This window comes from Neoarius graeffei, chromosome 17 (assembly GCF_027579695.1).
Source record: "Neoarius graeffei isolate fNeoGra1 chromosome 17, fNeoGra1.pri, whole genome shotgun sequence".
In the NCBI taxonomy this organism is placed as follows: Eukaryota; Metazoa; Chordata; class Actinopteri; order Siluriformes; family Ariidae; genus Neoarius; species Neoarius graeffei.
In genome coordinates this window covers 28,851,296-28,879,214 of record NC_083585.1, presented here as the reverse complement: position 1 = coordinate 28,879,214, position 27,919 = coordinate 28,851,296, and the positions used below count along the sequence as shown (strand labels likewise).

General features: G+C 41.3%; 1 protein-coding gene across 2 annotated transcripts; it reads right to left on the bottom strand.

The window, feature by feature from the left end:
- Window positions 1–11,905: 11,905 nt before the first annotated feature.
- On the bottom strand, window positions 11,906–27,771 carry dhrs13b.2 (dehydrogenase/reductase (SDR family) member 13b.2). Of its 2 annotated transcripts, none has more exons than XM_060943959.1 (8): window positions 27,640–27,771; window positions 23,950–24,135; window positions 23,574–23,834; window positions 23,126–23,455; window positions 20,362–20,691; window positions 20,048–20,140; window positions 15,280–15,302; window positions 11,906–12,450 (listed from the first exon to the last, which is right to left on the bottom strand). In XM_060943959.1, the coding sequence occupies exons 1-8, from the start codon at window positions 27,683–27,685 to the stop codon at window positions 12,286–12,288; spliced, it is 1,434 nt and encodes a 477-aa protein (XP_060799942.1). In that variant the 5' UTR covers window positions 27,686–27,771; the 3' UTR covers window positions 11,906–12,285. The 2 variants fall into 2 exon arrangements, with proteins under 2 accessions (XP_060799942.1, XP_060799943.1); XM_060943960.1 differs by having other exon boundaries at window positions 12,341–12,434; window positions 27,640–27,770.
- Window positions 27,772–27,919: the final 148 nt, after the last annotated feature.

Sequence of the window (27,919 nt, the reverse complement as noted above, 5' to 3'; positions counted from 1 at the left end):
GCTGTTAACATTCTGTGGCGGCGAGTGTGTAACCAAATAGGCTAAAATAACCCATTGTAACCTCTTTGTTCTTCTGTAGTAGCTATTGTTGACTAGCTAATGTCAACAACACAGTAGCTAGTATGTTACTGTAGCAATGTTTATGTTCAGTCATTTGGATGACTGTTAAAACCTTTCAGTCTCAAGTTTTTCCTCTACTGTATTTACTAGTTTACTGTAATTATGATCCGGCAGCTATTTACACCGGATCCAGTGTAAATAGCTGCCGGAGCCAACGTCCGAGGTTCCGGAGCGCGCTCCGGCTTGCTCCCCCTCAAATTAAGCAGCGCGCTCCGGCTTGCTCCCCCTCAAATTAAGCAGCGCGCTCCGGCTTGCTCCCGGAGTGCTCCGGCCGAGGTTCCGGAGCGCGCTCCGGCTTGCTCCCCCTCAAATTAAGCAGCGCGCTCCGGCTTGCTCCCGGAGTGCTCCGGCCGAGGTTCCGGAGTGCGCTCCGGCTTGCTCCCCCTCAAATTAAGCAGCGCGCTCCGGCTTGCTCCGGAGCAAGCCGGAGCGCGCTGCTTAATTTGAGGGGGAGCAAGCCAGAGCGCGCTGCTTAATTTGAGGGGGAGCAAGCCAGAGCGCGCTCCGGAACCTCGGCCGGAGCACTCCTGGAGCAAGCTGGAGCGCGCTCCAGAACCTCGGACGTTGGCGTGTATGTGTATGGCGATGGGTTTTTAACGACAGAGGTATACAGATCATGTGGGCCGAAGTCAGGTAAAGACGAGGGCTTCGTGTACTTCCGTACGTCAGTGAACAATCCTGGTGGAAGCAGGTAAACGTCGTTCTCTAAGCCTGCTAACCTCAATTTTTGCAAATACCTCTCTCTCTGCTCGCCCTGTAAATGCCCTACGTCGCTGGATAGTGAAGGTGTTTTCTGCATCTCGCTCCTTTTTCTTTTGTTTTTTGTTTGTCGCCTTCCTCGCATTCAAACTGATTCGAGCCGAAGTCCACTACATGTCCAAAATGGCGGTCGCATTTACGAAGGTCACGTGACTGAAAAGGGTCTATAATTGCTTTTTATATTTCAGTTTTATGTACAAATATTGCATATTATTATACATACAGGACACTTTTTCGATGGAATAAAAAAAGTTATTCCCTTCTAGCAGGTTTCATTCATTTGGTTTGATAGCATGCAATATTGTTAGCATATCGCTTATCCTACATGTATTACATCACTCTACCCAATGGAGAATGAGCATTGAATATGGTTTACGATATTGGATAGCTGTCAAGAGAGCATGACGTCACACATTGGAGACATAAAACTTCTGCACTGGCAAGCGACTGTGACAATTTGTAAACAAACATGGCCGCCAGGTTTGCTTTGTTAAATACGGAAGATTCTGAAAGAATTTTGAAAGAGAAAGATGCATTGAACACCCAAAAGGAATGTGTATATAATAATAATAATAATAATAATAATAATAATAATAATAATAATCTCATTATCTCTAGCCGCTTTATCCTGTTCTACAGGGTCGCAGGCAAGCTGGAGCCTATCCCAGCTGACTACAGGTGAAAGGCGGGGTACACCCTGGACAAGTCGCCAGGTCATCACAGGGCTGACACATAGACAAACAACCATTCACACTCACATTCACACCTACGGTCAATTTAGAGTCACCAGTTAACCTAACCTGCATGTCTTTGGACTGTGGGGGAAACCGGAGCACCCGGAGGAAACCCACGCGGACACGGGGAGAACATGCAAACTCCACACAGAAAGGCCCTCGCCGGCCACGGGGCTCGAACCCGGACCTTCTTGTGACAGCGCTTGTGAGGTGACAGCGCTAACCACTACACCACCGTGCCGCCCATAATAATAATAATAAGAAGAAGAATTACTTTTTTTTCATGGTATACCAGATATATTCCATTCAGCTAGCATGATACTAAACTTGTCTATCAGATACTGAATGGAATATATTTGATAGACCACTCAACGCCAGCCAATATTATTTAAATATTCTATATTACCAATGAAATGACTGTATAAGAGCAGCAGGACATACGGTCTTTGTGAATTTTTCACAAAGGACTGTAATCGCTATTAACATGTTGAATGCTAAATAAGTTCATCTTTATGTCAGTAAAATTTCGTGTTTTCATGCACATCCATAACCAATAATCATTCCATTTTAAGGACCTTGATTTGACAAAGCCGATAGCTTCTTTGTCTTCTCAGCTAACTTGTTAGCTAGTTCGGATGCTTTTATTCACTTACAGTACATTACTGAACTGACTGAATGTTTTTTTTTTTTTAAATGAATGTGACAACCAATTATTTGAAATATTGCTATAATGTTCGAGGTTTTAAAAGTTATCAAAAACATATACAGAACAACAAATATCTGTTGCTCTTGTTTCATGTTGTAGCTAAGGCTTTCACCTAGCAGCTAACTTATTACCTGGTTTGTGTACTAACTAACGCTACGTTCACACTGCAAGGCTTAATGCTCAATTCCGATTTTTTTGTGAAATCCGATTTTTTTGTGAGGTCGTTCACATTAACAAATATATGCGACTTGTATGTGATCCTCAGTATGAACGAAAAGCGACCTAAAAGTGTTCCGCATGCGCATTGCAGGATACGACGACGTCACACGCAGTGAGCATGGCCAGTGTTTACGGAAGTAAAACCGCCCGGTTGCGGTATGACTCATCCAATCTAGCTTGAATAGCTGCATCCCCCCAAATGGAAATCAGCTCCCTAACCTCTGCGTCCTTCCATTGAGAAGATTCAGAACCTTCACAGCCCGAAGCGTCCCTCGCATTGATGTCATGCGCAGGGGCGCAGATACGTTTTTTGAACTGGGAGGGACAAAAAACTGGGGGGGGGGACAAAGCTGCCAGCAAACCAACCCCAACCCCGATATGCCTGTCAAACTTGTTGTTAGTAACCATAGCAACCAAGCTTGAGCTCGCAACCTGTGCAGTCTGCGCAGCTCAACCAACCGAATATCAGTCTTTGTTTTATGTGAGTTGTTGCAACTATGTATACACTGCCGTGCACCTCAATAAACCGAATGGTAATTAGTCTTTTGATTTTTCCGTGAGGTTTGCCTTATGCAAAGAAAGACAGCATAGACGTTTTTTCCTCCCTATAAGTGGGGGGACCGAACGAGGTGAATTTAAATATGACTCGTCCCACCCTCTATCTGCGCCCGTGATTATGCGCCATGTTGTTGTAACTTTTTTGAGAGACCCGCCGCCTACTTCAGCGCAGAATAGTGACGTTGTGGCTTGTTGATGACGTGTAAATCGGATGAATGCGACCTGGCGGTTCAGACTGAAGTCACATATGAAAAGAGCGGATAGGAATCGGAATTAGGACCACATATCCAAACGGCCTGGGTCGGATTTGAAAAATCGGATCTGTGTCGTTCATATTGTCAATAAAAGATCGGATACAGGTCACATATGGGCGAAAAGATCGGATTTGAGTCACTTCAGCCTGCAGTGTGAACGTAGCCTAACTATCTGAACCACCAAGGCCAGCTCGATGATCTTTAAAGTGCTACTTTAGGATATTTTGATGTAACTGTAACTCCAATTGTAGCCATAGTTAGCAAATGTAGTTAGCATTCAACTACCTATGCAGCGACAGGTAAGATTACCTCACATTAGTCGAACTCTGTCATCTTCTTCACTGCATACTTTACAAACATGCATTTTTAAACAAAATGTCAGTCATCTGCATACTCTGATCGACTACCATCCCCCACAATTACCCCACACCAGTCCCTCCATTTTCTCCTTTTGGTTTCGTCGCTGCGTTTGGATGGCTGGGTTGCGGTCAGGAGGATCTGGTGGGTGTCTGTCACTGTTAATGATAAGAGCAGGGGAAAAGACAGTCTGGCTGAGAGCCTGCTGGAGATTATCATTGTGGGGGAAGAGAAGAGCTTTGAACAAAGTGTTGGTAGAAGGTTTCCTTCTGCCCAGCTTTGTCGTCACTCTTAAAGGAATCCACCAATATTTTTAACCTAATCTCTGTCTACCACATTAGTATTGTATTTCCCCAGACATTAATTTTGCCAGATTTTCCAAGTTAATGCAGTTAATGCATTATGATACATCTGTGTTTAATCAAGCAGAAGCTGCAGCTTTGCCTTTGTTACCCTTATATGCTAGTAACCCTCTGAAAGCGTAGCCATTTTTTGAAGGACCATTGATACAGGTTTAGAGCACTTACTATACCTTTAACTAAAAGCATTGTCCAAAAACGTGTTCACATTTTGCCTACTCCAACAGCTGCCCTGAGTCATCTATTATAAGCAAGTTTCCAGTAAACAGGTTTTCTGTTCTTTTCTCAGTACAGTACACGACTCATGCCTAAATTATTGTCTTTGGTAATATGCTCTATGCACATTCTCTAGAGATGTGGTACATAGAGATTAGGCTGAAAAATGGTGGCGTATCCCCATAACATATGGCTAAGTTGGCCAAATATAACTTGACTGGCATAGCAGGAAACAACCTTAGGTGATTATGGTTTAGAAAAATAAAGCTAAAAGGAAACAGCCCATGGCACAGCAGGGAGACATTGTGTTTTAGCCAATTACCTCTGCGTCCACACCCTACACTCCCTCTGTAATGATTAGCACTAGATCTGAGATCCAGGGCTGGGCTGCTCTGACCCTAGGCCACGGATCAGGAGGATCAATGGACACAGTGCACCAGTGTGAAAAGAATGCATCCAGAGTGTATATAAACCAGTAGAGAATGTGAGATTTATGGATATAGGAGCAGAAGTAATGAGCAACTGACTCTGCCGCTGGGCCTCTCCATTATGGTTCTGTCCTCAGTTCTGTTGTTACTGATTTACAACACTCCTTATTATGAGCAAAAAATGAAGAGTGAAGGACTCAGTGACATCATTGTTCGAGGACAGCATCATTCTCACTTTGGAACAAAAACAAACATCAGAAGATGAGAGCAAGCTTTTAGTTTTAAGAGAGAGAGAGAGAGAGAGAGGACAGTGGAAATGGAAACTGAGTAAGAGTGTAAGAGAAAGGCAGAAGCAAAAAGTCACAGAAAAACTAATGCAGAGTGAGAGTGAGAGAAAGAGAGAAGTGCTGGCCCCTCAGAGGCCTGATAAAATGTAGTGTGGATGACTTCACTTCCCAGCAGTGAGGCCTGAGGGTGTACAAGGAGACAGCAGGCTTGCATAGTTTTCCATCCCGGTTCACTATTTTACCGGCTGGGAATCTTTTCATGTGACCCTTCTTGAGGAATACAATGGAGAGGCCTGACCTTGACCTTTGACTCCTCAGCTGGTCCCCCCTTCTCAAAAATAGCTAATGTCTTTACTTTTTTTTTTTCAGCAAGTCATATGGATTAGATTACCTGTGTAAACATGAGCAAAGTAGCATGACTCCTGGTAAGCATGACTCATTTTGTCAATTCATCTTTTACGAGCTCAAACATTGATCCCTCTTATGAGGCTCCGAAGCCATTCGAATCTTCTTTGGAGGGATCTGCTGAAAAAGATAAATGAGTTGTGATAAAATAGGGTTTATTTCAAAGTTCCTAATTTGCAGCCTAATCTTCCATCAGAGCAATAAACAACCGAGTGTAAGACTGCTGCATTTAAGAGTAATATGGACCCATGTGGAAGTATGAACAATCAACCAGTGCTTTGGCGTCAGCCTGTTCCGAACCTCATTTAAAAGATTCAACTTTCATTGCCATTGCATCTGGAGTTTGGAAACGTTTAAGAGAAAATAAAGCTGGAACAGTTTTTTGGCATGCTTCAGAAGTTAATCATATGGAGCTTGAACACTAAAGTTTTTTACATGAAGCAGTGCAATGTGTTGTAATACGCCTGACTCATGCATGAATGTAAACACATTCAGCTCTTTCATCCTTCATTTGCCGTCATTTTTTGTAGTTGTTTTTTTGTGTTACTTTTTTTTGTGTGTATCTTGCATCTGTGCTGGATTTGAAAAGAAAGGCTCATGATTCAGTAAGTACATATAGTAAGTTTATTCATGCAAACTGAACCTGTTACACTCACAGTCAAAGAACTGAATATTGCCTGAACCCATTCATTCCCTCCATAATCCTTCACACACACACACACACACACACACACACACACACACACACACACACACACACACACCCCAGCTGTGGAGAATTTGTTTCATTGATTCATTCATTTTTCTTCAGCACTTAATTTATCCTGGTTGGATATTGAGGGAACACTTGGCATGAGGTGGGAATACTTTTGGGAAGACTGGATGGGATGCTTCTCATTCACACCTAGGGGTAATTTAGCATAAATAATCCAACTATTCACTCTCAGAAAATAAAGTACATTATTCTACCTTTAGAGGTACAGTGGCCTATCACTGGGGCAGTACCATTTAAGGTACAGTGTTTTGCAAAAGTATTCATCCCCCTTTGTGTTTGTCCTATTTTGTCGCATTACAAGCTGGAATTAAAATGGATTTTTGGAGGGTTAGCACCATTTGATTTACACAACATGCCTACCACTTTAAAGGTGCAAATTGTTGTTTTATTGTGATACAAACAATAATTAAGATGAAAAAACAGAAATCTGGAGTGTGCATAAGTATTCACCCCCTTTCATATGAAACCCCTAAATAAGAGCTGGTCCAACCAATTCACTTCATAAGTCACATAATTAGTTGATTAAGATCCACCTGTGTGCAATCAAAGTGTCACATGACGTCTGTATAAATCAACCTGTTCTGGAAGGACCCTGATTCTGCAATACTACTAAGCAAGCAACATGGAAACCAAGGAGCCTCCAAACAGGTCAGAGACAAAGTTATAGAGAAGTATAGATCAGGGTTGGGTCGTAAAAAATATCCCGGACTTTTTTTGGCCATCTTGGAAAATACCATGTGTGGCGCAAACCCAACACCCTGAGAACACCATTCCTACAGTGAAGCATGGTGGTGGCAGCATCATGCCGTGGGGATATTTTTCATCTGCAGAGACAAAAAAGCTGGTCAGGACTGAAGGAAAGATGGATGGCACTAAATACAGGGCAATTCTGAAGGAAAAACTGTTTGAGTCAGCCAGAGGTTTGAGACTGGGATGAAGGTTCACATTCCAGCAGGACAATGACCCTAAACATACTGCTAAAGCTACACTGGAGTGGTTTAAAGGGAAACATTTAAATGTCTTGTAAGGGCCTAATCAAAGCCCAAACCTCAATCCAATTGAGAATCTGTGACATAACTTGAAGATTGCTGTACACCAACACAACCCATCTAACTTGAAAGAGTTGGAGCAGTGTTACCTTGAGGAATGGGCAAAAATCCCAGTGGCTAGATGTACTAAGCTATGTAATAGACGTACCTCAAGAGACTTGGAGCTCTAATTGTGGCAAAAAGTGGCTCTACAAAGTATTGACTTTGAGGAGGGGATGAATACCTATGCACACTCCAGATTTCTGTTTTTTCATCTTAATTATTGTTTGTGTCACAATAAAACAACAATTTGCACTTTTAAAACTGTAGGCATGTTGTGGAAATCAAATGGTGCTAACCCCCAAAAAATCCATTTTAATTCCAGCTTGTATTGCAACAAAACAGGAAAAACACCAAAGGGGGATGAATACTTTTGCAAGACACTGTACTTATTTGTACACTTTATATACTGCTTGGGAACATGTATGTACCTTTTTGGGCCAAAAAAGATCCATATAGTTACCTTGCAGTCCAGTAATGAGCCCTAGAGGGTACATTAGTGTAGATTGTACCTAGGGGCACAGAAATGGACTCCTCCTGTACCCCTATTTCTGACAGCGTTGGCTTGTTTTTGGAAGGTGGGAGGAAACCAGAGAACCTAGAGGAAACCATGAGAACATGCGGAGACCATGTGAAACTCCACGCAGACAGTAACCTGGAGCTGTGAATGTCCTTATTCTCATCTCATCTCATTATCTCCAGCCGCTTTATCCTGTTCTACAGGGTCGCAGGCGAGCTGGAGCCTATCCCAGCTGACTACAGGCGAAAGGCGGGGTACACCCTGGACAAGTCGCCAGGTCATCACAGGGCTGAATGTCCTTATTATACCTTATATTTGTATATAACCTGATTAAATATGATTCCCTTTCCAAAATGTATAATAAAGCAGTATTCTGTTTAAAATACTTAGAAATCTGGATCTTGGTCTCTATTTTGAGCAATAAACTATCTGTAGATATAATTTATACACTTATATCACTTACAGACATAATGTAAATGTCATATGAATCATATTTCACCATACAAATTCCACGTTCAATGTGTTAACATAATACACTGTCCATGAGAACATACTGGTTTCTTGCACCTATTTATACATTTTATTGCAGAGTAGCTCACTTAGCCCTAATGGTTCTGTGCCTCTTTGCCCCTCTTAAGTGGAACGTTAATAAAACTGTAACCAGAGGTCTGGCTGCCTTCAGCCATATTTAGAAGTATCCCAGAAGTGTGTCCTCAAAGTTCCTCAAAGATAGTGAGAAGAGACAGAGAGTACCCATGAGCTATTTCATGGGCCAAAAACAACCTTCCCATGGTAACAGCTGGTCTCTGCAGTGGCTGACCACAATAACAGGGAGAAAAGACACTGAGGGGTTTGGGAGTGGAGTGTGTGTGTGTGTGTGTGTGTTGTGAGAGCCAGAAACCATGGATGGATTACACAAATAAACAGGCTTAGAGGTTTTTCCATGCTCAGGACATAGTGGGTGATTAAGCTTAAGAGTGCAAGATGAGCACATGGACTCTGCTTTCAGTGCAACACACAAGCGGGAGAAGGGATTTCATTCTAGACCCAAATAGTTAACAACATAGGGACAGGATGACTGCAAGGAGTGTAAATAAAATAAAATGTAAACACACACACACACAATGTGTTAAAGAGCAGAGCAGTGAACAAGGCGTAATGGGGTCAAATGAGGTCTAAACCACTGCAAATGTTTATGGGATAAAATGGCTGGTGATTATATAAATGGCTCACTAACTACAAATGGTGAACAAATGATTTCAGCAAAGTATTAGGTCATCTGGTAAAGGCAAAGAAAACATAGTCATTGTGCACGCACAACCGCAAGCCCAACTATTTGCGCCTGGATCCAACCAGCATCTACGATCTCTCCATCATGATGAAATGTGATCTAATACCTTAAGCATACTCTCATTTCCACAGTCAATATCCAATGCTAAATTTCCTGCTAGGTCCAAGAAAAGCTTTAGCTTCCCATTACAAAACACTAATTCAGACATTAGTGATTTCCCCAGAACTTCGAGCCCCATCAGCAGGCTTACAGGTGCATGTGCTGGCAGTGCGTCCTCGACTGCCCGGCTTTGGAAACAAAACAAGCCCTCCCTGGCTACATGTTGACTTTTATTACAGACTCCCTCCTGCTCCCAGTGTGAGCCAGGCCTGTTTGTTTTTCCTCCCCATCTGTAATTAAGTCAGAGCCACATGCTTGCTTGCTTACTGAGAAAGAGATGAGCTGAAGACTACAGACACTTTACTGCAGCCAGCTTCAAGAACTCACTAACACCACTCAAGGGGGGGTGATTCAAGCAGAGCTGGATTTGAACCGGCCTTTCCAGGATCTTAACTCCAAACAAAACACTCTATTATGGAATGGTTCTAAAAATGTCAATTGACTGAATGGAAACTGACAGACGCAATGGCAAGATGAGAGCCTTGCTGATGTAATGCAAACTTTTCATTTTTCCACACTTAAGCTGTATTTGAGCTGTTCCCAGAGGAGCCGTTTCCACTTTCACCATTTCAGTTCTGTGGTGTGTAGCCAAATGCTGACCCATTGCTTGTTCTGACTGCTGACCTCCAAGCATGTTTGTTTCCAGAGATCCTTTTGCCTGAGCCGTTCATCTGCAGTTCAGTGTACATTTTTAGTTCACACTCAACTGGCTATTCACTGTCGATAACAAATGGTAAACTGTATTAAAAGCATCCAGTATACACTACCGTTCAAAAGTTTGGGGTCACTTTGAAATGTCCTTATTTTTGAAAGAAAATCACTGATCTTTTCAATGAAGATCACTTTAAACTAATCAGAAATCCACTCCATACATTGCTAATGTGGTAAATGACTATTCTAGCTGCAAATGTGTGGTTTTTGGTGCAATATCTCCATAGGTGTATAGAGGCCCATTTCCAGCAACTCTCACTCCAGTGTTCTAATGGTACAATGTGTTTGCTCATTGCCTCAGAAGGCTAATGGATGATTAGAAAACCCTTGTACAATCATGTTAGCATAGCTGAAAATAGTTTAGCTCTTTAGAGAAGCTATAAAACTGACCTTCCTTTGAGCAGATTGAGTTTCTGGAGCATCACATTTGTGGGGTCGATTAAATGCTCAAAATGGCCAGAAAAATGTCTCAACTATATTTTCTATTCATTTTACAACTTATGGCGGTAAATAAAAGTGTGACTTTTCATGGAAAACACAAAATTGTCTGGGTGACCCCAAACTTTTGAACGGTAGTGTACACTGGAGAGGAAATATGATTTTCAGTATCAACAGGAAAGACTAGATCTTAAAACCACTTCCTTTAGTGGGGATAAGTGATTGATAGCTGGGTGAAGAGATATCAGACATGTTGTAGTCGGGAAATGTACCGAGAGGCACTGAAGAACAGCCGTCATTCCTAACCAAGGTGTTTATAGTCTGGTAGCTAATGGGATATCGACGGATGCAACATGACTACCTCATATGCAGAGGTGAGGATTCAGCCAAGCATATACCAGGACACCTCAGAGGTCTCCAAACTGGCCACTGGAGTCATGTTTCAGCCAAAATGAAGAGACAACAACACAACATGAGACAACTGAGACAACATTTCTTAATCATCTTACACAACATAGCAGATCATACTTAAAGCACTGGAGTTTACCAGTGTAGAAAATGTATAAGTTGCTCATATTGCAACAGTGTTGTAGTCGAGTCACTAAACCTCGAGTCCGAGTCCAGTCTCGAGTCCCCAGTGTTCAAGTCCGAGTCATTAAAGAAAATTTCGAGTCCGAGTCGAGTCCAAGTCCATGAACAAGACTCCAACCGCACCATTTGACGGTGGCTGTTGCTGCCTTTATGTGAAACCGTCTCTGCTACTGTGTTGGACTAACGTTACTGCTCAACAGCCCCATTTTAGTTAATAGGCTACAGATAAAAAGCTTGTTCATCGCTTAGCAAGCCCCGCCCACTATCAACAGGGCAAATAACATGAGAGAAGGTTAACACTTGCTAGTTCATCAGTCAGCAAGCCCCGCTATCAACAGGGCAATGAACATAGCGTGTCACTTCCTTCTCTGGGTGGAGTCTTGCCAAATGACGATTGAAGTTCGAGGTTGTCCCCGTCATCGCCTCGATAGTTCTTTTGCATATGGAACACAAAGCAGTGCATTTTTTCCCACTGCACGAGAAGTCTGTATAAGCAAAGCGGACAATCCTAGGGGCTTCTCTCCAGGCATTTTAACGCCATTAACGTTAGTTTGTTCCTGAACATAACATATGAACAGGTGAATGTGCATTCTCTTGCACGGAATTAGGACAAAAATTAATGTAGATATAAATATCTTATGCCAAATTATTATGGCATGTTACAAAAAAATAAAGAAAAAATCGAGAGTCCTCGTCTCCAATTTACAAGTCCGAATGCAGTTAATGCACGAGTCCGAGTCATCAGTGCTCAAGTCCAAGTCAAGTCACGAGTCCTTAAAATTAGGGCACGAATCAGACTCGAGTACTACAAGCCTGTATAGCAACATGCTATAAGGTATCTAACAATTCTGTGATTTTAAGATCTTGAGCCTCAATAAAGTCAAATCAGATATAACTATTCAGCTTGAAATGAACTCAGTGTAAACAATATATTTTACAAATTATTATTTTATTATTTTAAGAATCCAAGAGAAAACAATGAATAATTTCCAACAACTGAATAATTTGAATGTCTTAAACCCAACCTGATTTCTAAACTATTTAGTTCTACACTATTTTCAGTGATGGCCAGAGCTGTGAGCCGGCAACATCCACTGCAAAACAAACTAATTATTCACAACATCTCCCCAAATTATTATTATTTTATTAAGTCACCAACTCCTGTTAATTTACTAAGAAAAACACCATGCTAGCATCCATCTTGCAATTAGGTTCAGAGAACTTTGTTATTCCTCACATATGGCTCCATTAGCGAGTGTAAATACCCTCATAAACCATGAGATCAGACACTGGCGTTCACAACAACCTCTTTAGCTGAAAAAGCTCTTCCAGCACTGCAGCAGGTACAGCAGGGGAGGTGGAAGGAGAGGGGAGGAGGAAGAAGTAGAGAGACGGATACGGTGTTGTCTGTCTCCATGGAGCAGAGCTATAATTCCTCTGGCATGGGCCCTCAGAACCTCTGCACACAGGAGACACTATGTAAACACACAATGTAAACAGACAGATGGCAAGCATATGCTCTTATACCCCCCCCCACACACGCGCACACACACAGCTTTTACTATTTGTGTGGCAGCCAAGGAAAATCCTCATAGGTTGTTTTTTCATTTATATTGCATAACCAGTTTATGAGATGATAAATAATTCATAATTTCATGGCAGTAATGTAAACTGATCCAGTACCGAAGAAACTCAGCATAGATGACAAAGCTGTATTTAAAAAAAGATTTATTTCTATGAGCACAAGGCAAACGTCCTCACATGTATTCCTCATTCTTTTGTATTCCTTTCATTACAGGAACATTTGGCTCTCACAATGGTCGAAACGTGCCACACCACTGACATAATTATTAATGCAGCTAATTAATGCTATGTCTATATCTAAAAATAACTCTAAGGGCCCGGTCCCACAACACCAATAACTCTGACTATACCTATACCTGAATTTAGTTCCAGTCTGAAGCAGTCACACCACAACTATAATCCCAACTATAATATCCGTTGGTCCTGACACTCAGGGAAATAAATGCATGTGACTTAGGAATAGTCATGGAAGTTTTTTTTTCCCCAAATAGTAGCACATTATTCTGGGTCATACTGTACAGCTTGGACTCCAAAACAACCCATGTAGATACTCCAGTGGTTGATATAATCCGCAAAGGTCACGGATTACGGAAATATAATAAAAAAAGATACAAAATACAGAGTGGTTACAGATTTTAATACGGATACATCACGGATGCTAATAATTTACGGATTGGTCACGGACACTTCAGTATATTACAGATTGGTTACTGATTTCATACGGATGATGCATCATGGATAAAGAATTAAGCAGTCTAAAACAATTAAACGTTTGGACTGCCGAAGTTCATAATTAAAATATCTTACCTGCATTTATATGTTTAATTTACTATTGATGTTTCACAGAAAATATCACATACCCGTGAATAAAAGATCCGTGCTTTGTATTATATTTTCTATATTCCGTATTCTGTGACTTCATAATGCAGCAAGGATGCACAAAGATGCCCAGGAAAAATAGCATGTGCTCAGACAACGTTACACGTAAAACAATTACCTGATTGGTCACACTGCAAAAAATAAAAATCTTAGGAAGTTTATTTGTCTATTTTCAAGTCAAAACATCTAGCCACCCTTATTATAAGACATAATTGCCCAACAAGCAAAACCTCATTTAGCTAGAAAGGCTAGTTTTTAGACAGTCCATCTTGAAAATCTTGTATAGACAAAATGTCTTGAAAAAGTCTTATTTGGAGCACCTTTGAAAATAAAACAAGTTTTTTTTTTAAAACAAGTAAGTACATTTTGGACATTTGTCAAATGCGGTTCATCTTGTTTCAAGAAAAAAAAAACAAAGTATGCTTGTTTTGGGAATAAATGAACTTTACTGAAATCTTTGAATCTAGTGCCCCCAAAATGCATTGTTGCTTTGGCGTTGTGTAAGCACTGTCAGTCAAAATGCGTAGATGTTTGGTCACCTTGCATATCTTTAGTTTACTGCGACTGTTTACTCAGTCATTCAGATTGAGCTCCTTCTAGATGCTGTACAGACTCTAGACCAGACAAGTGCCTTCAAAAAGTTTATGAGTAAGTGGAGGGCGTTTTAGTGAGGTCTTTTTGGAATGCTGTGAGTTAAGTTCAGTGGTTTTGTTTGCTTGTTTGTTTTTTGTGCCTGATCTTGTAAACCCCTCGTACACATGAATAGTCAGTGCCCCCAAAATGCACTGTTGCTTTGGCGTTGTGTAAGCACTAAGTCAAAATGCGTAGACTTTTTTTTTTGGTGCCTGAGGTCCTGGGGAAGTGGAATCTTAAGAGATGTTTTAATGTTTGAATGTTGAAATGGGAAAAAAAAATAAACTTGTTGCAATGCTACACGTGTCGTCAACTTGATTCAAGATAGTCTCTGGTCTCATATCTAGAGTATTTTACTAATCACAGGTCACAAAAGGAGAATCTTTTAAGCTAGCAATGCTTAGTTGTAGAATTTAACAATCCTAATATTAGTATATTTATCTTAAATTCAGTTTTTACTGCTAAGACTTTGTCATGAATTTAAGTGAAATACCCTTAAAATGAAATAAATAAAAATGACTTGAATGGCTAAATGTAAGAAGTACGATCTTGTTATAAGAACTATTTTGATTATTTTGAGTTAATCAGATCTCGCATAATAAGTTCCCCAATCTTATTTTGGAATTATTTCATCTAAAAACAGGTTAGATTTTTCATCTTACTTTAAGAAATCTTACCAAGTCAAATTTGACGAGTTCCATTGGCAGATTTTTTTCACCTGATTCAAGCAAATATGATTTGTTTTAATCATTTATTTCTTATTTTTGAAAGGCCATTTTTTGCAGTGCAGATGTTTTATCGGATCAGGTCCAGGCCTGGAAAAATCGCTCCAGAAGCAATCTCAGCGATACGGATAAACCCAGGCCTGGGCTATAGGGATCGTTATCGGTCTGGTGTGACCATCAACCACATAAACTCTAGGGGTCCGATTTATTTATAGTTATCGTTCTAGTTGAAGTTATAGTTATAGGTATTGTTGGACCAGGCCTTTACCTTAACCCCACTAACCAGAGGGAAACCTTTCCGTAAGAAAAACCTTTAGGTTTTCAGTAAAAGCTGGTGGTTTTTTAGGGAAAAAAAAGTCAAATGTCCCCACTGGTTAATACTGTCAGATATTCTGATCCTTGTGGGGACATTTGGTTCCTAATAAGATATAAAAATGTGCCCCCAAACACATAGAGACACAGTTTTAAGAATGTTTCCCTCACCTTCCTTGCTTCTTTTCTTTTTGCTGTGACAGAGAGAGAGAAAAAAATCACATTTCACACATCATACTGTTATATGCACTGTTATTAAGTACTACATTTATATTGGCACAAACACTTCTCGTTTACTAACTTGTTCTAATCGAATAGTATAATCTATTTATTCTACAATCTATAATTTCTATTAATATGACCTGTTGAATCATCAGTGACAGTGAGACATGCAAAGCATACAACTGCACTGCAAAAAATGATCTCTTGTTGAGAGAAAATATCTTTAATATGGGTGAATTTATCTATTATTTCTTATTAGAAGTTTACTAGAACTCAAATATAAGATTATTTAGCTTACTTTGAGACGCTTTTACTAATTTCAAGCCTTACATTTTCTTATTCTATTGGCAGATAATTTTGCTCATTTTAAGCATTCAATTCGAGAAAGAAGCAAAATTATCTGCCAATAGAATAAGAAAATTTAAGGCTTGAAATTAGTAAAAGCGTCTCAAAGTAAGCTAAATAATCTTATATTTGAGTTCTAGTAAACTTCTAATAAGAAATAATAGATAAATTCACCCATATTAAAGATTATTTTCTCTCAACAAGAGATCATTTTTTGCAGTGTGTATTCCAAATTTCAGAAATAGTCAAGGTTAGAGGTTCTCAAATATATTTTTACAGTCACGGACCCCTTTAACTGGGAAAAAAAAAAGTTCATAGATCCCCATTAATACAGATTTATTTCACAGACTATTAAAAACATTAAGCACAGGGGTTGAGACAAACTTAAGCGCCTTAAGCAGTGAGAGGATTCACGTGCTCAAGGCCCTGTCCAGGTCTCAGTGAGGACACTGACTTTCCCTCTTTTTGTCGCCTCTTTCAGGGGCTCCACTTGGGTTTATATGCATTAGTTTATGTATGTATACCATACACAGTGCATTGAACTTGTACATGTACACACTGTATATTTAGATATAATTAACAGTTATTCCACGAAATCAAGTCATACATGAGCTGACAGCTGATGAGGTGTGTAGCACCGAGTGGGTTATAAGCCATGTATGACGAGACTGATTGGAATAACTGCTTTATTCTATCCACATTCACTGGATTTTGAGAAACAGAGCATTTTTATTTTTTTGCAAATTCGACAAATAAAAACTTTATACAAAACGTCTGACAAAATCATTTCCGCTTAGAATGTAAACAAACGGGCGAAATGACGGTAGCAACTTTTGAAAAATGCTATAATCATAATTCTTGAAAAATAAAAAAGATACGTTCTTATCATCAAATACTTTTATTCCATATTTTGTTGCTTTTTTGTATTTTGGGGTTTTTTGTTTTCGAGTAGAGTTTTTATTTCGTCCTCAGTTGGCTCAGCAACACACACCACCATTTTCTTCTTCTTCTTTAGAGTTTTTTTGGTGGTTGGCAAACCAACTTAAAGGTGCGTTACCGCCACCAACTGGGCTGGACCAGGAGCTACTGGGATATTGGGGGAAAAAAACTATATTCTTTTAGCTATTTCTGTTTCTTTTAAATACAGTTAGGTCCATAAATATTTGGACAGAGGCAACATTTTTCTAATTTTGGTTCTGTACATTACCACAATGAATTTTGAACAAAACAATTCAGATGCAGTTGAAGTTCAGACTTTCAACTTTAATTCAGTGGGTTGAACAAAATGATTGCATAAAAATGTGAGGAACTAAAGCATTTTTTAAACACAATCCCTTCATTTCAGGGGCTCAAAAGTAATTGGACAAATTAAATAATTGTAAATAAAATGTTAATTTCTAATACTTGGTTGAAAACCCTTTGTTGGCAATGACTGCCTGAAGTCTTGAACTCATGGACATCACCAGACGCTGTGTTTCCTCCTTTTTAATGCTCTGCCAGGCCTTTACTGCAGCGGTTTTCAGTTGCTGTTTGTTTGTGGGCCTTTCTGTCTGAAGTTTAGTCTTTAACAAGTGAAATGCATGCTCAGTTGGGTTGAGATCAGGTGACTGACTTGGCCATTCAAGAATATTCCACTTCTTTGCTTTAATAAACTCCTGGGTTGCTTTGGCTTTATGTTTTGGGTCATTGTCCATCTGTATTATGAAACGCCGACCAATCAGTTTGGCTGCATTTGGCTGGATTTGAGCACACAGTATGTCTCTGAATACCTCAGAATTCATCCGGCTGCTTCTGTCCTGTGTCACATCATCAGTAAACGCTAGTGACCCAGTGCCACTGGCAGCCATGCATGCCCAAGCCATCACAGTGCCTCCGCCGTGTTTTACAGATGATGTGGTATGCTTTGGATCATGAGCTGTACCACGCCTTCGCCATACTTTTTTCTTTCCATCATTCTGGTAGAGGTTGATCTTAGTTTCATCTGTCCAAAGAATGTTCTTCCAGAACTGTGCTGGCTTTTTTAGATGCTTTTTTAGCAAAGTCCAATCTAGCCTTTTTATTCTTGAGGCTTATGAGTGGCTCGCACCGTGCAGTGAACCCTCTGTATTTACTTTCATGCAGTCTTCTCTTTATGGTAGATTTGGATATTGATACGCCTACCTCCTGGAGAGTGTTGTTCACTTGGTTGGCTGTTGTGAAGGGGTTTCTCTTCACCATGGAGATTATTCTGCGATCATCCACCACTGTTGTCATCTGTGGGCGTCCAGGTCTTTTTGCATTGATAAGTTCACCAGTGCTTTCTTTCTTTCTCAGGATGTACCAAACTGTAGATTTTGCCACTCCTAATATTGTAGCAATTTCTCGGATGGGTTTTTTCTGTTTTCACAGCTTAAGGATGGCTTGTTTCACCTGCATGGAGAGCTCCTTTGACCGTATGTTTTCTTCACAGCAAAATCTTCCAAATGCAAGCACCACACCTCAAATCAACTCCAGGTCTTTTATCTGCTTAATTGAGAATGACATAACGAAGGAATTGGCCACACCTGCCCATGAAATAGCCTTTGAGTTAATTGTCCAATTACTTTTGGTCCCTTTAAAAACAGGGTGGCACATGTTAAGGAGCTGAAACTCAAACCCTTCATCCAATTTTAATGTGGATACCCTCAAATGAAAGCTGAAAGTCTGGACTTTATGTCCATGTCCATTATATAACTATAACTCGAATATGTTTCAGTAAACAGGTAAAAAAACAAAATTTGTGTCAGTGTCCAAATATATATGGACCTAACTGTACTTGATAACAAAGTGATATATCTGAATTGATGCATGCTGCCGTTTTGTTTTTCTCTACTCACGGTATATGAGCTGATAGCCTAGTAGTAGAACAGCCAATCAGAGCGCACAATTGCTCATATCCAGTGAATGTGGATAGAATAATTCCCTACAGCCTCTTTATTTTTTTGTTTACCCTTAAAGGGGCCAGCTCACCCTTCCCAGAATCCAACGCATTGTTTTTGTTTACATATGGGCCACTGTGTGCATGCTGCAGCAAGGCCTCTGCAAATTCACCATTAGTGATCCCATCCTGAACTTTTTCTTTATCCATGTGTCATATGTGGAAGTTTTGAACACAATATGCCTGATATATTCTTTCCTTCATGGCAACTTACAAGACCACCGAGGATGGTTCTGGTCCATTACAACTGAACAAACAGTCCACATGAGTGCCTGGTTTTGGAATCAGTGGGATGGGCAAACAATTTGCTCTGGCTTGATTTTCTCCCCTTTCCAGTTCACCTGTGGCTTTTTATTTGGTGACGAGATGCACTCTTAGCACTACATTTTTTAAAAATTATTTAAATCTGTATAAACAACATTTATTTAAGCATAGATAATTTCAATAACGGGTAGAAAACCTATTATTAGATAGTAACATTCATTCTGAGAATAGATTTGGCATTATGTACAGCCATATCTTTGATAATGGTGAGTAGTGATTTCCAGCACTATACCACAATTAGAAAGTCACATACACCCAACTTGAAAACCATATTTACATTTTAATCTTTTCCATCCATCCATTATCCGTAATCGCTTATCCTGTGCAGGGTCGTGGGCAAGCTGGAGCCTATCCCAGCTGACTATGGGTGGGAGGCGGGGTACACCCTGGACAAGTCGCCAGGTCATCGCAGGGCTGACACATAGAGACACAAACAACCATTCACACTCACATTCACACCTACGGTCAATTTAGAGCCACCAATTAGCCTAACCTGCATGTGTTTGGACTGTGGAAGAAATCCATGCAGACACGAGGAGAACATGCAAACTCCACACAGAAAAGCCCCTGTCAGCCACTGGGCTCGAATCCAGAACCTTCTTGCTGTGAGGTGACAGTGCTAACCACTACACCACCATGCCGCCTATTAATCTTTTTTAAAAAGCAAAAAAATATTAACAACATGATTTCTCAAAGGCGGCACGGTGGTGTAGTGGTTAGCACTGTCGCCTCACAGCAAGAAGGTCCGGGTTCGAGCCCCGTGGCCGGCGAGGGCCTTTCTGTGCGGAGTCTGCATGTTCTCCCTGTGTCTGCGTGGGTTTCCTCCGGGTGCTCCGGTTTCCCCCACAGTCCAAAGACATGCAGGTTAGGTTAAGTGGTGACTCTAAATTGACCGTAGGTGTGAATGTGAGTGTGAATGGTTGTCTGTGTCTATGTGTCAGCCCTGTGATGACCTGGCGACTTGTCCAGAGTGTACCCCGCCTTTCGCCCGTAGTCAGCTGGGATAGGCTCCAGCTTGCCTGCGACCCTGTAGAACAGGATAAAGCGGCTAGAGATAATGAGATGAGATGAGATGATTTCTCAAACTCTTACCAGCAATCAACTGAGGCAGCAGCCATCTGAGAATTCCGAGCATGACAATTATGAATCCAAACATTAAGATGTACCATAGTGTGGAGTCTTCCTCTAAACATGGAAAAATAAAGGAGAAATTTAGAGAAATATAAATGCATCTAGGCAAATGTGGTGTTTAAAGATCTTACACCTTGTATGCCATCTAGTGGTAGGTGTATGCTACTTCAGGGAGTTTCCAAGAAGGGACGCTCCAGATTGTTTTCATAATACACAAACACAATAAAATGTAGTTTCATTTTCTGGTGAGTGTAACTGAGTGTGGTGTATTCCACCTGTGACGATGAGTATGAAGCTTTTGCGGATTGGTGTGCGCAGAGACTGATGTTGCACCCGGCAGGTGTACTTGTACTCAGTGTCTCCTAGGCCAGGCTGGAGTAGGAAGAAGGCTGAGAGTGAGTATGTGCCATCCTGATGGTGGCGGTGGCTGGAATACAGAATGTTCTTCAGAACCTCAGGCACGAAGCCTGAATCTTTCGGCTCTCGCAGCCACTCGATGGTCACATCGAGAGGGTAGTAGCCCTGAGTGTCACACACCACCTTCTGCTCCTGACCCAGGGTTAAAGACAAGATTGGGCCCACATTCACTGTTACACGCGGTGGTTCTGTTGGGACGTAACAGACAGAAGAAAACATGATTAAACTCTCGAGTTAGCTATTGGGACGTGTGTAAGGGTAGAAATCAGAATACAGTTACAATAACTAGCAAGATTAAATTGTCAATTAATGACCATTTTGCTGAAAAATGCGGAGACCAATCCTTGACTTCAAGGATAAGTGACGTCAAAGCAAAATATGAAATGAGCGTTCTCTTGTCGTGGTTCACTCGGTTGTTGTTATAATTTTAACACATGTATTACCATTTCGCTTCTAGGAGTGCCAGCAAAATTATACGAGAGAAACGATCCAGACTGGGCACCCACTCAGAAAACAGGCTATGTTTCGTCCAAGGTCGGACTTGATTCTTCAGCAGCCAAACCAGGTAGAACGCGATATCTGGGTACTCAATGGTCGGTAGAAGCGTCTTATCTTCAGAAAAGCCTGACTTTTTTAAATAATATGGGTCAAAACCACACATATCTATCTTCTCTTTGTATCAAATCTTCACTCGAGTGTTCAAATAGTCGTAATACTGAGAAAATTCAGCATTGTTTACAGACACGCTTTCAGCAGCTGCCATGCCACCATGGCGGACGCTCATGATGTAGCACATTTTGATCACGTGGTTGCAAGTCATCTATAGTTAAATTTCCTAGCTTGTTTCCATTTAACGTGCCATTAGCAATTGTAGTTGCTCATTTTTCATACAAAGCAGTTTATATAATGATTCCATTTTAAACTGCGTAGCAGCCCAGGAAAACCCTTCACATAGTGAAACTGTCTAGTATGTATAGTTCTGAAAACCAGTGAGGTTTTATACGGACTGACTGCTTATACAGTACCACACTGAATGTTTACAACCCGTAAATTGGCTCCTTATGCAACATGATCTTTATAGGAAGATAACAAAACAAGGTTATAAAATCATTAAAATCACTTCCAAGTTCTTTTGGTAAAACGTTTCTTAAAGTTGAGGTGTCAAAGTACACTATAATGGCCAAAAGTATTTGGACGCATGATTAGTATTTGAACAATTGATTAGATTTTGATGTAAATCTGAATATGTAGCTTGATCCAGGATCCAGAAATGTATGAAGATCCTGGATTCATTTTGTCTTTTCCAAACGTAACTCAAAAAGTAGTGAACGGATTTGGATGAAATTTGGTGTACAGCTTTAGTATTATCCCTGGTTCAAATGACTTGGTTTCGATGTTGATAATATATGACTTGGCACAGGTTTGCGCCATACTGAGTGCCCTTCTAGATTATGTATTTTCCTCCATTTCTCCTTACAAATGATATGATCCTCCATCCATCCATCCATCCATTATCCGTAACTGCTTATCCTGTGCAGAGTCGTGGGCAAGCTGGAGCCTATCCCAGCTGACTATGGGCGAGAGGCAGGGTACACCCTGGACAAGTCGCCAGATCATCGCACGGCTGACACAGAGACAAACAACCATTCATACTCACATTCACGCCTACAGTCAATTTAGAGCCACCACTTAACCTAACCTGCATGTCTTTGGACTGTGGGGGAAACTGGAGCACCCGGAGGAAACCCACACGGACACGGGGAGAACATGCAAACTCCACACAGAAAGGCTCCCATCGGCCACTGGGCTTGAACCCAGAACCTTCTTGCTGTGAGGTGACAGTGCTAACTACTACACCACCATGCCGCCTGGACACGTGACCACACCCAAATGCATCCATTCCAAAACCTTCAGCATTAACGTCGACTTGGTTCTACCCCCTTTTTTGTCATTAGAACAGCCTCTACTCTTCTGGGAAGGCTTTCCACTAGATTTTGGAGTGTAGATATGGGAATTTGTGTACACTCAGCCATAAGAGCATTAGTGAGGTCAGGCACTGATGTCAAGCGGGATGGTCTGGCATACAGTCAGTGTTCCAACTCATCCCAAAGGTGTTCAGCACCTTTGAGTTGAGGTTAGGACCCGGGACACCTGAGCTCTTCCACATCAATCTTTGTAAACCATGTATTCTTTGTTTTGTGCACAGGGGCACTACCATGATGAAACAGATTTTGGCCCCTCAGTATTTTAATACTACAATATACAAAGACATTTTCAACAACTGTGTACTTCCAACTTTGTGGTACCACATTGAAGAAGGCTCATATGGGTGTGACGATCAGGTGTCTACATATTTTTGGCCAAATAGTGTATGATAAAGGCTTTTTTGAAATTTTGGTCAAAATTTCATCCCAAATTTCATCATCCAGAATTCAAATAGAGTCAGAGATCTCCAGAATATGAATGTACTCTCAAGCATAACAGTGTCTTTCTGACTCACAAGTTTTTGGTCACTAGTACAGAACGTTAAACTGGTGATCTTCAACTGCCCTACCACATTTATAACCATTACTTTAAGTCTCTATTTCTATTCGATTAAAAATACGTGCTTGATTGTCCCACCTTGAATGTTGAGGACAATGTCACTGTTGGTGGTGAGTGGTGGGATGAGCACAGAGCATATGTATGTGCCCTCGCTAGTCTGCTTCGTAAGGGGTAGTTTCAGAGAGGCATCTCCTGTCGCAAGGGCTTTCACGGACACTCCGCTGCCTTCACTCTTGCCTGTACGGCTCGAGTAGCTGAAGATTTTAGTGCGTTCGCCACGCCGCTGGAGTATCCAATCCACTGTCGTACTCGCCTGCTTGTGGTCCACAGCGAACTGACAATGAAGGGTCTGCTCCTTCAGGAGGCCCACGTTAATGACAGGTGTACGTGTCAGCACAGCCATCGCAGCTGTTGAAACAAGGAAGAAGGCCATACTATCAGGATGCAGTCGAGGAAGATAACAAAATACCGTGACAAAGCTCTGCGAAGAACCAATCATTTAGACTAATAGTGTACCCTTGATTACCTGAGGTGGTCAGAAGCTCTCGATCTCCAATTTCAATCCTCTCCTGAAAGCCTTCCTGGGCAGGTGTGTGTCTGAGGAAGGTGGTGAGGTGAAACAAGCCCTGACTATGGTGGAGAATACACATGAACCAGACATCATTTTCCTGTGCACCTATACCAGGCCAGCGTATTACAATCCCTTTCGTGTCATATCTCTGGATCTCGCATTCCAGTGACTCCTTGTCTGTAGGTTCCATATAACGCCTCATATCCACCTTTGATGCTACATAAAACATGTATATAAATACAATTTTAGACAAGTTTTAATATATCATACAGGATATTCCATCTTTGATCCACTGAAATGATTCTTAAAGATTTCTGCTTATCATACTTACTTGTGACAAGGAAGGTGATAGCATTGGGGTTTATAGGACTATCTCCTGAATTTCCAAATTGCAGTCCTGCATTCCGTGGGTGAAACTTGATCTCCTTAATCCCCTCATCATTTATTTGTGCCCTGTCATCCTGGAATTGACATGGCAGCCACCGGATATCATAATGAGACTGAGTTCCACATATACCTGCTCACAAACAAAATGTCATTAAACAGAATGCCACTGTAGGTTCGAGCTGGAGATCAAAATAAAGTTACTTGAATTTAGTGTTACTAAAACCAGAACAAAGCATGATTGCTGCACATCGTGTACTTGATTAAAACAAATTCAGAATAAAGGCAAGAGACTAAAGGCAAGGCCCTACAAGCAGAACAAAAATGACAACTAGAAGTACACTTGATAGAGTGCATACCTCCGCCAAGCCACATATTTGGATTTGCATCAAAATCTAATCAATTGTTCCTTGGCCCATGGCTCATCTTTCCTCAAAATGTTATTAAAATCTGTTCATTACTTTTTGTTATGTTGGGAAAAGACAAACAAACAGAGGTGAAACATGACCTTCTCCAACAAAGCTGTAAGTTATATAAGTCATGTCTAAAATAGAAATGTCAAGACTCAGCAGTCATATGTTTGCTTCACGTTCACAACTAATGAATCATCTTAAACATAGCTATGAACTGTTATGCCCTGCCCACTTGCACAAATCAGTTTTATTTTTAATGTAGTTTTCCATCAAAATCATCCATCCATCCATTATCCGTAACCGCTTATCCTGTGCAGGGTCGCGGGCAAGCTGGAGCCTATCCCAGCTGACTATGGGCGAGAGGTGGGGTACACCCTGGACAAGTCGCCAGATTATCGCAGAGCTGACACATAGACACAGACAACCATTCACACTCACATTCACACTTATGGTCAATTTAGAGTCACCAGTTAACCTAACCTGCATGTCTTTGGACTGTGGGGGAAACCGGAGCACCCGGAGGAAACCCACGCGGACACGGGGAGAACATGCAAACTCCGCACAGAAAGGCCCCCACTGGCCACTGGGCTCGAACCCAGAACCTTCTTGCTGTGATGTGACAGTGCTAACCACTACACTGTCCCCATCAAAATCATTCATTCTCTATACCACTTATCCATTGCAGGTGAATTAGAGCCCATCACAGCTGACACTGGGTGAGAGGTGCATGGACATTTACACCTATGGGCAATTTTGAGTAGCCAGATGACAGAATCTTCATGTTTTTGGACTGTGGAGGAAATCAGACAAGGAAACCCACGTGGCCATGAGGAGAACATGCAAACTCGACACAGAAACCCCAGTCATCTGGCAGTTTTGAACCCAGAAACTTCTTGCTCTGAGGTGACAGTGTTAACCACTGCACCATGGTGCTCTCCTCAAAATCAGTTCGATCTAAAATTTCGGTTTCTAGATGACCAGCATTCATGACATTTCCTATGAATCCCATCTATCCCTATGTTAAAGACTATTACAGAGGAATTTCTCACAATGTTAAAGCTAGACGGCTTTTCGATTTCATAAAATCGGTGAAATTTAGTTCCCTCTGAAATGTGGTCATTGTGATATGTTTATTTCTGTAACATCTCACAAAATATCAGGCCATTCTGTGACTGGGAAGTTATTTAATTTGAGGGGATTCCGAGCAAATAATGTACATGAAATTGCTTGCTTCGCGCAAACAAAGAGATTGAGGAAGTCAGTGTGCACGTGCCCAGGTTTACCTTCTTCTTTTTCTTCTCCTCCTTTTGGGTGTTACAGCAGCTGGCATCCACAGTGTTGCATTACTGCCATCTACAGGTTTACCTTTGACCGTGCGCTGACAGTTCCATCATTCTGTCGCTAAACGAACAGCTGATCACACCGAGGTGCTCGCTGACCGCCGATATTTATTAGTTCGGTCCTGCGTTTCCTTTCCTTCACAACATAATGTCTTTTATTTTTTTCACAGTGCGGTTTCCATCAAATCCTGTGCTCTGATTGGCTGGCGAGCAGGTCCGTATCCTATGGTACGGACCCCAGTTACGGACCCCGGTTACTGACCTCTGGCGACTCGCTCGTTCACAACAACAATAAACATAGTAGAATTTTTTGTCAACATTTATCTTTTTTTTAATAAGATTTATTTATAAGATTATCAAAAATCTTATAAATTTTTGCCAGCATTTCTCAGGAGAATAGCATTAATTTTACAGCATGGATAGCGATAATGGCAGTCTTCACAGCGAAAGCGAGTTTTACTGCCCTGAGGAAGAAGAAATAAAACATTTCAGGAGAAAGCTAAAAACCTCTAACTTGCTAACGCCGAGCAAAAACATGGGTGAACCCTGAATGACTCAATTTTGTATAAATAGGAGACTACATAGGTGGCAAAATGTTTTTTTCCTGCCATGGAAGTGCACTTGTATACCGAGGAGGAAGCCATTTGCATTACAGCTGTGAATGATTCAAAATGGCGGCTCGGCTCGGTTTTCCCTTTCGGGCGCGCTCGTTTTCTGTTAGAATTTGGTAAAGAAAAAAATTAATATATTATTTACCCAGCTGAGGGCAGCACGGTGGTGTAGTGGTTAGCGCTGTCGCTTCACAGCAAGAAAGTCCGGGTTTGAGCCCCGTGGCCGATGAGGTCCTTTCTGTGGGGAGTTTGCATGTTCTCCCCGTGTCCGCGTGGGTTTCCTCCGGGTGCTCCGGTTTCCCCCACAGTCCAAAGACATGCAGGTTAGGTTAACTGGTGACTCTAAATTGACCGTAGGTGTGAATGGTTGTCTGTGTCTATGTGTCAGCCATGTGATGACCTGGCGACTTGTCCAGGGTGTACCCCGCCTTTCGCCCGTAGTCAGCTGGGATAGGCTCCAGCTTGCCTGCGACCCTGTAGAACAGGATAAAGCGGCTACAGATAATGAGATGAAATGAGATACTATTTACCAGCTTAAGGACGGTCCGTATGGTGAAATACCGTGACCTCGGCCTCGGTCAGTACTTTCAAGACCTCGGTCACGGTATTTCACAATACGGACCTCCCAGCTGGTAAATAACATATATTTATTCTTGCTTTCTGTTACTGTAGTCGGTCTTTCACGTTTCATTCGCACACTCACGTCGTCCATTTTTCTCTCCTGTTTCAAATTTGTATCCCACAATGCCTTGTGCGAACGGGGAAAGCCCACCACGTGATGCGTCACGTAGTATCTTGGCGAAGCAGGAAAAAAACAGCGGAGAATTTAGGGCCACATGGCCTTAAATTCATTAATTGTTCTGTTTTTAAAAAAACTAATAAAATTAGAAGTCTGTGATTCGAATTCAGCAGCTAAACAAAAATAACTGAGTGTCGGGGAAAATTATTTTTATGACCTACGGTTGAAAAACCTGAAAGGCAGTCTAGCTTTAATCATGCTTTATGGCATTATAAACAAAGCAATGATATTACTGTGATAAATAAACTAAATAAATAAATGAGATTCCAATAAGCTGTTCTGTAAAAAGGCTTTCTCTGAAGAGTGTGTTCATAATGAAATGAATATGTTCTTGTAACTTGAATGGCCTTAAATCAAAAGTAAGTACACCCCAGCTTTCAAACAGCTTACAGAAGGTAGGTTTGAATGAGCAGCCTGTTTCCTGGTTTGGTGTGGTGTATGAAGAAAAAGAGATTAGATATTAAAGCACCTCACCTGAAAACAACAAAGCGAGAAAAAGTCCACGTAAAGTAGTAATCATGATAGACCCGGGTTCAGAGACCTGCAGTCAGAGCGCCAACAAACCGCCATGCAAAGCCAGAGGTGCTTTCACTTTCATTTCAGAGGAACTGCAAGCCAGCGCCTCACCTCAGTGTGCAACATCAGCATCGCACTAGAGTTCCCCCTCTGCCTTCACCAAGAGCTCAGAAACATCCACATCTTTTTTACTTCCCCTTTACGACTTTTCCAAAACATTTTTGAAGCACATTTTTAT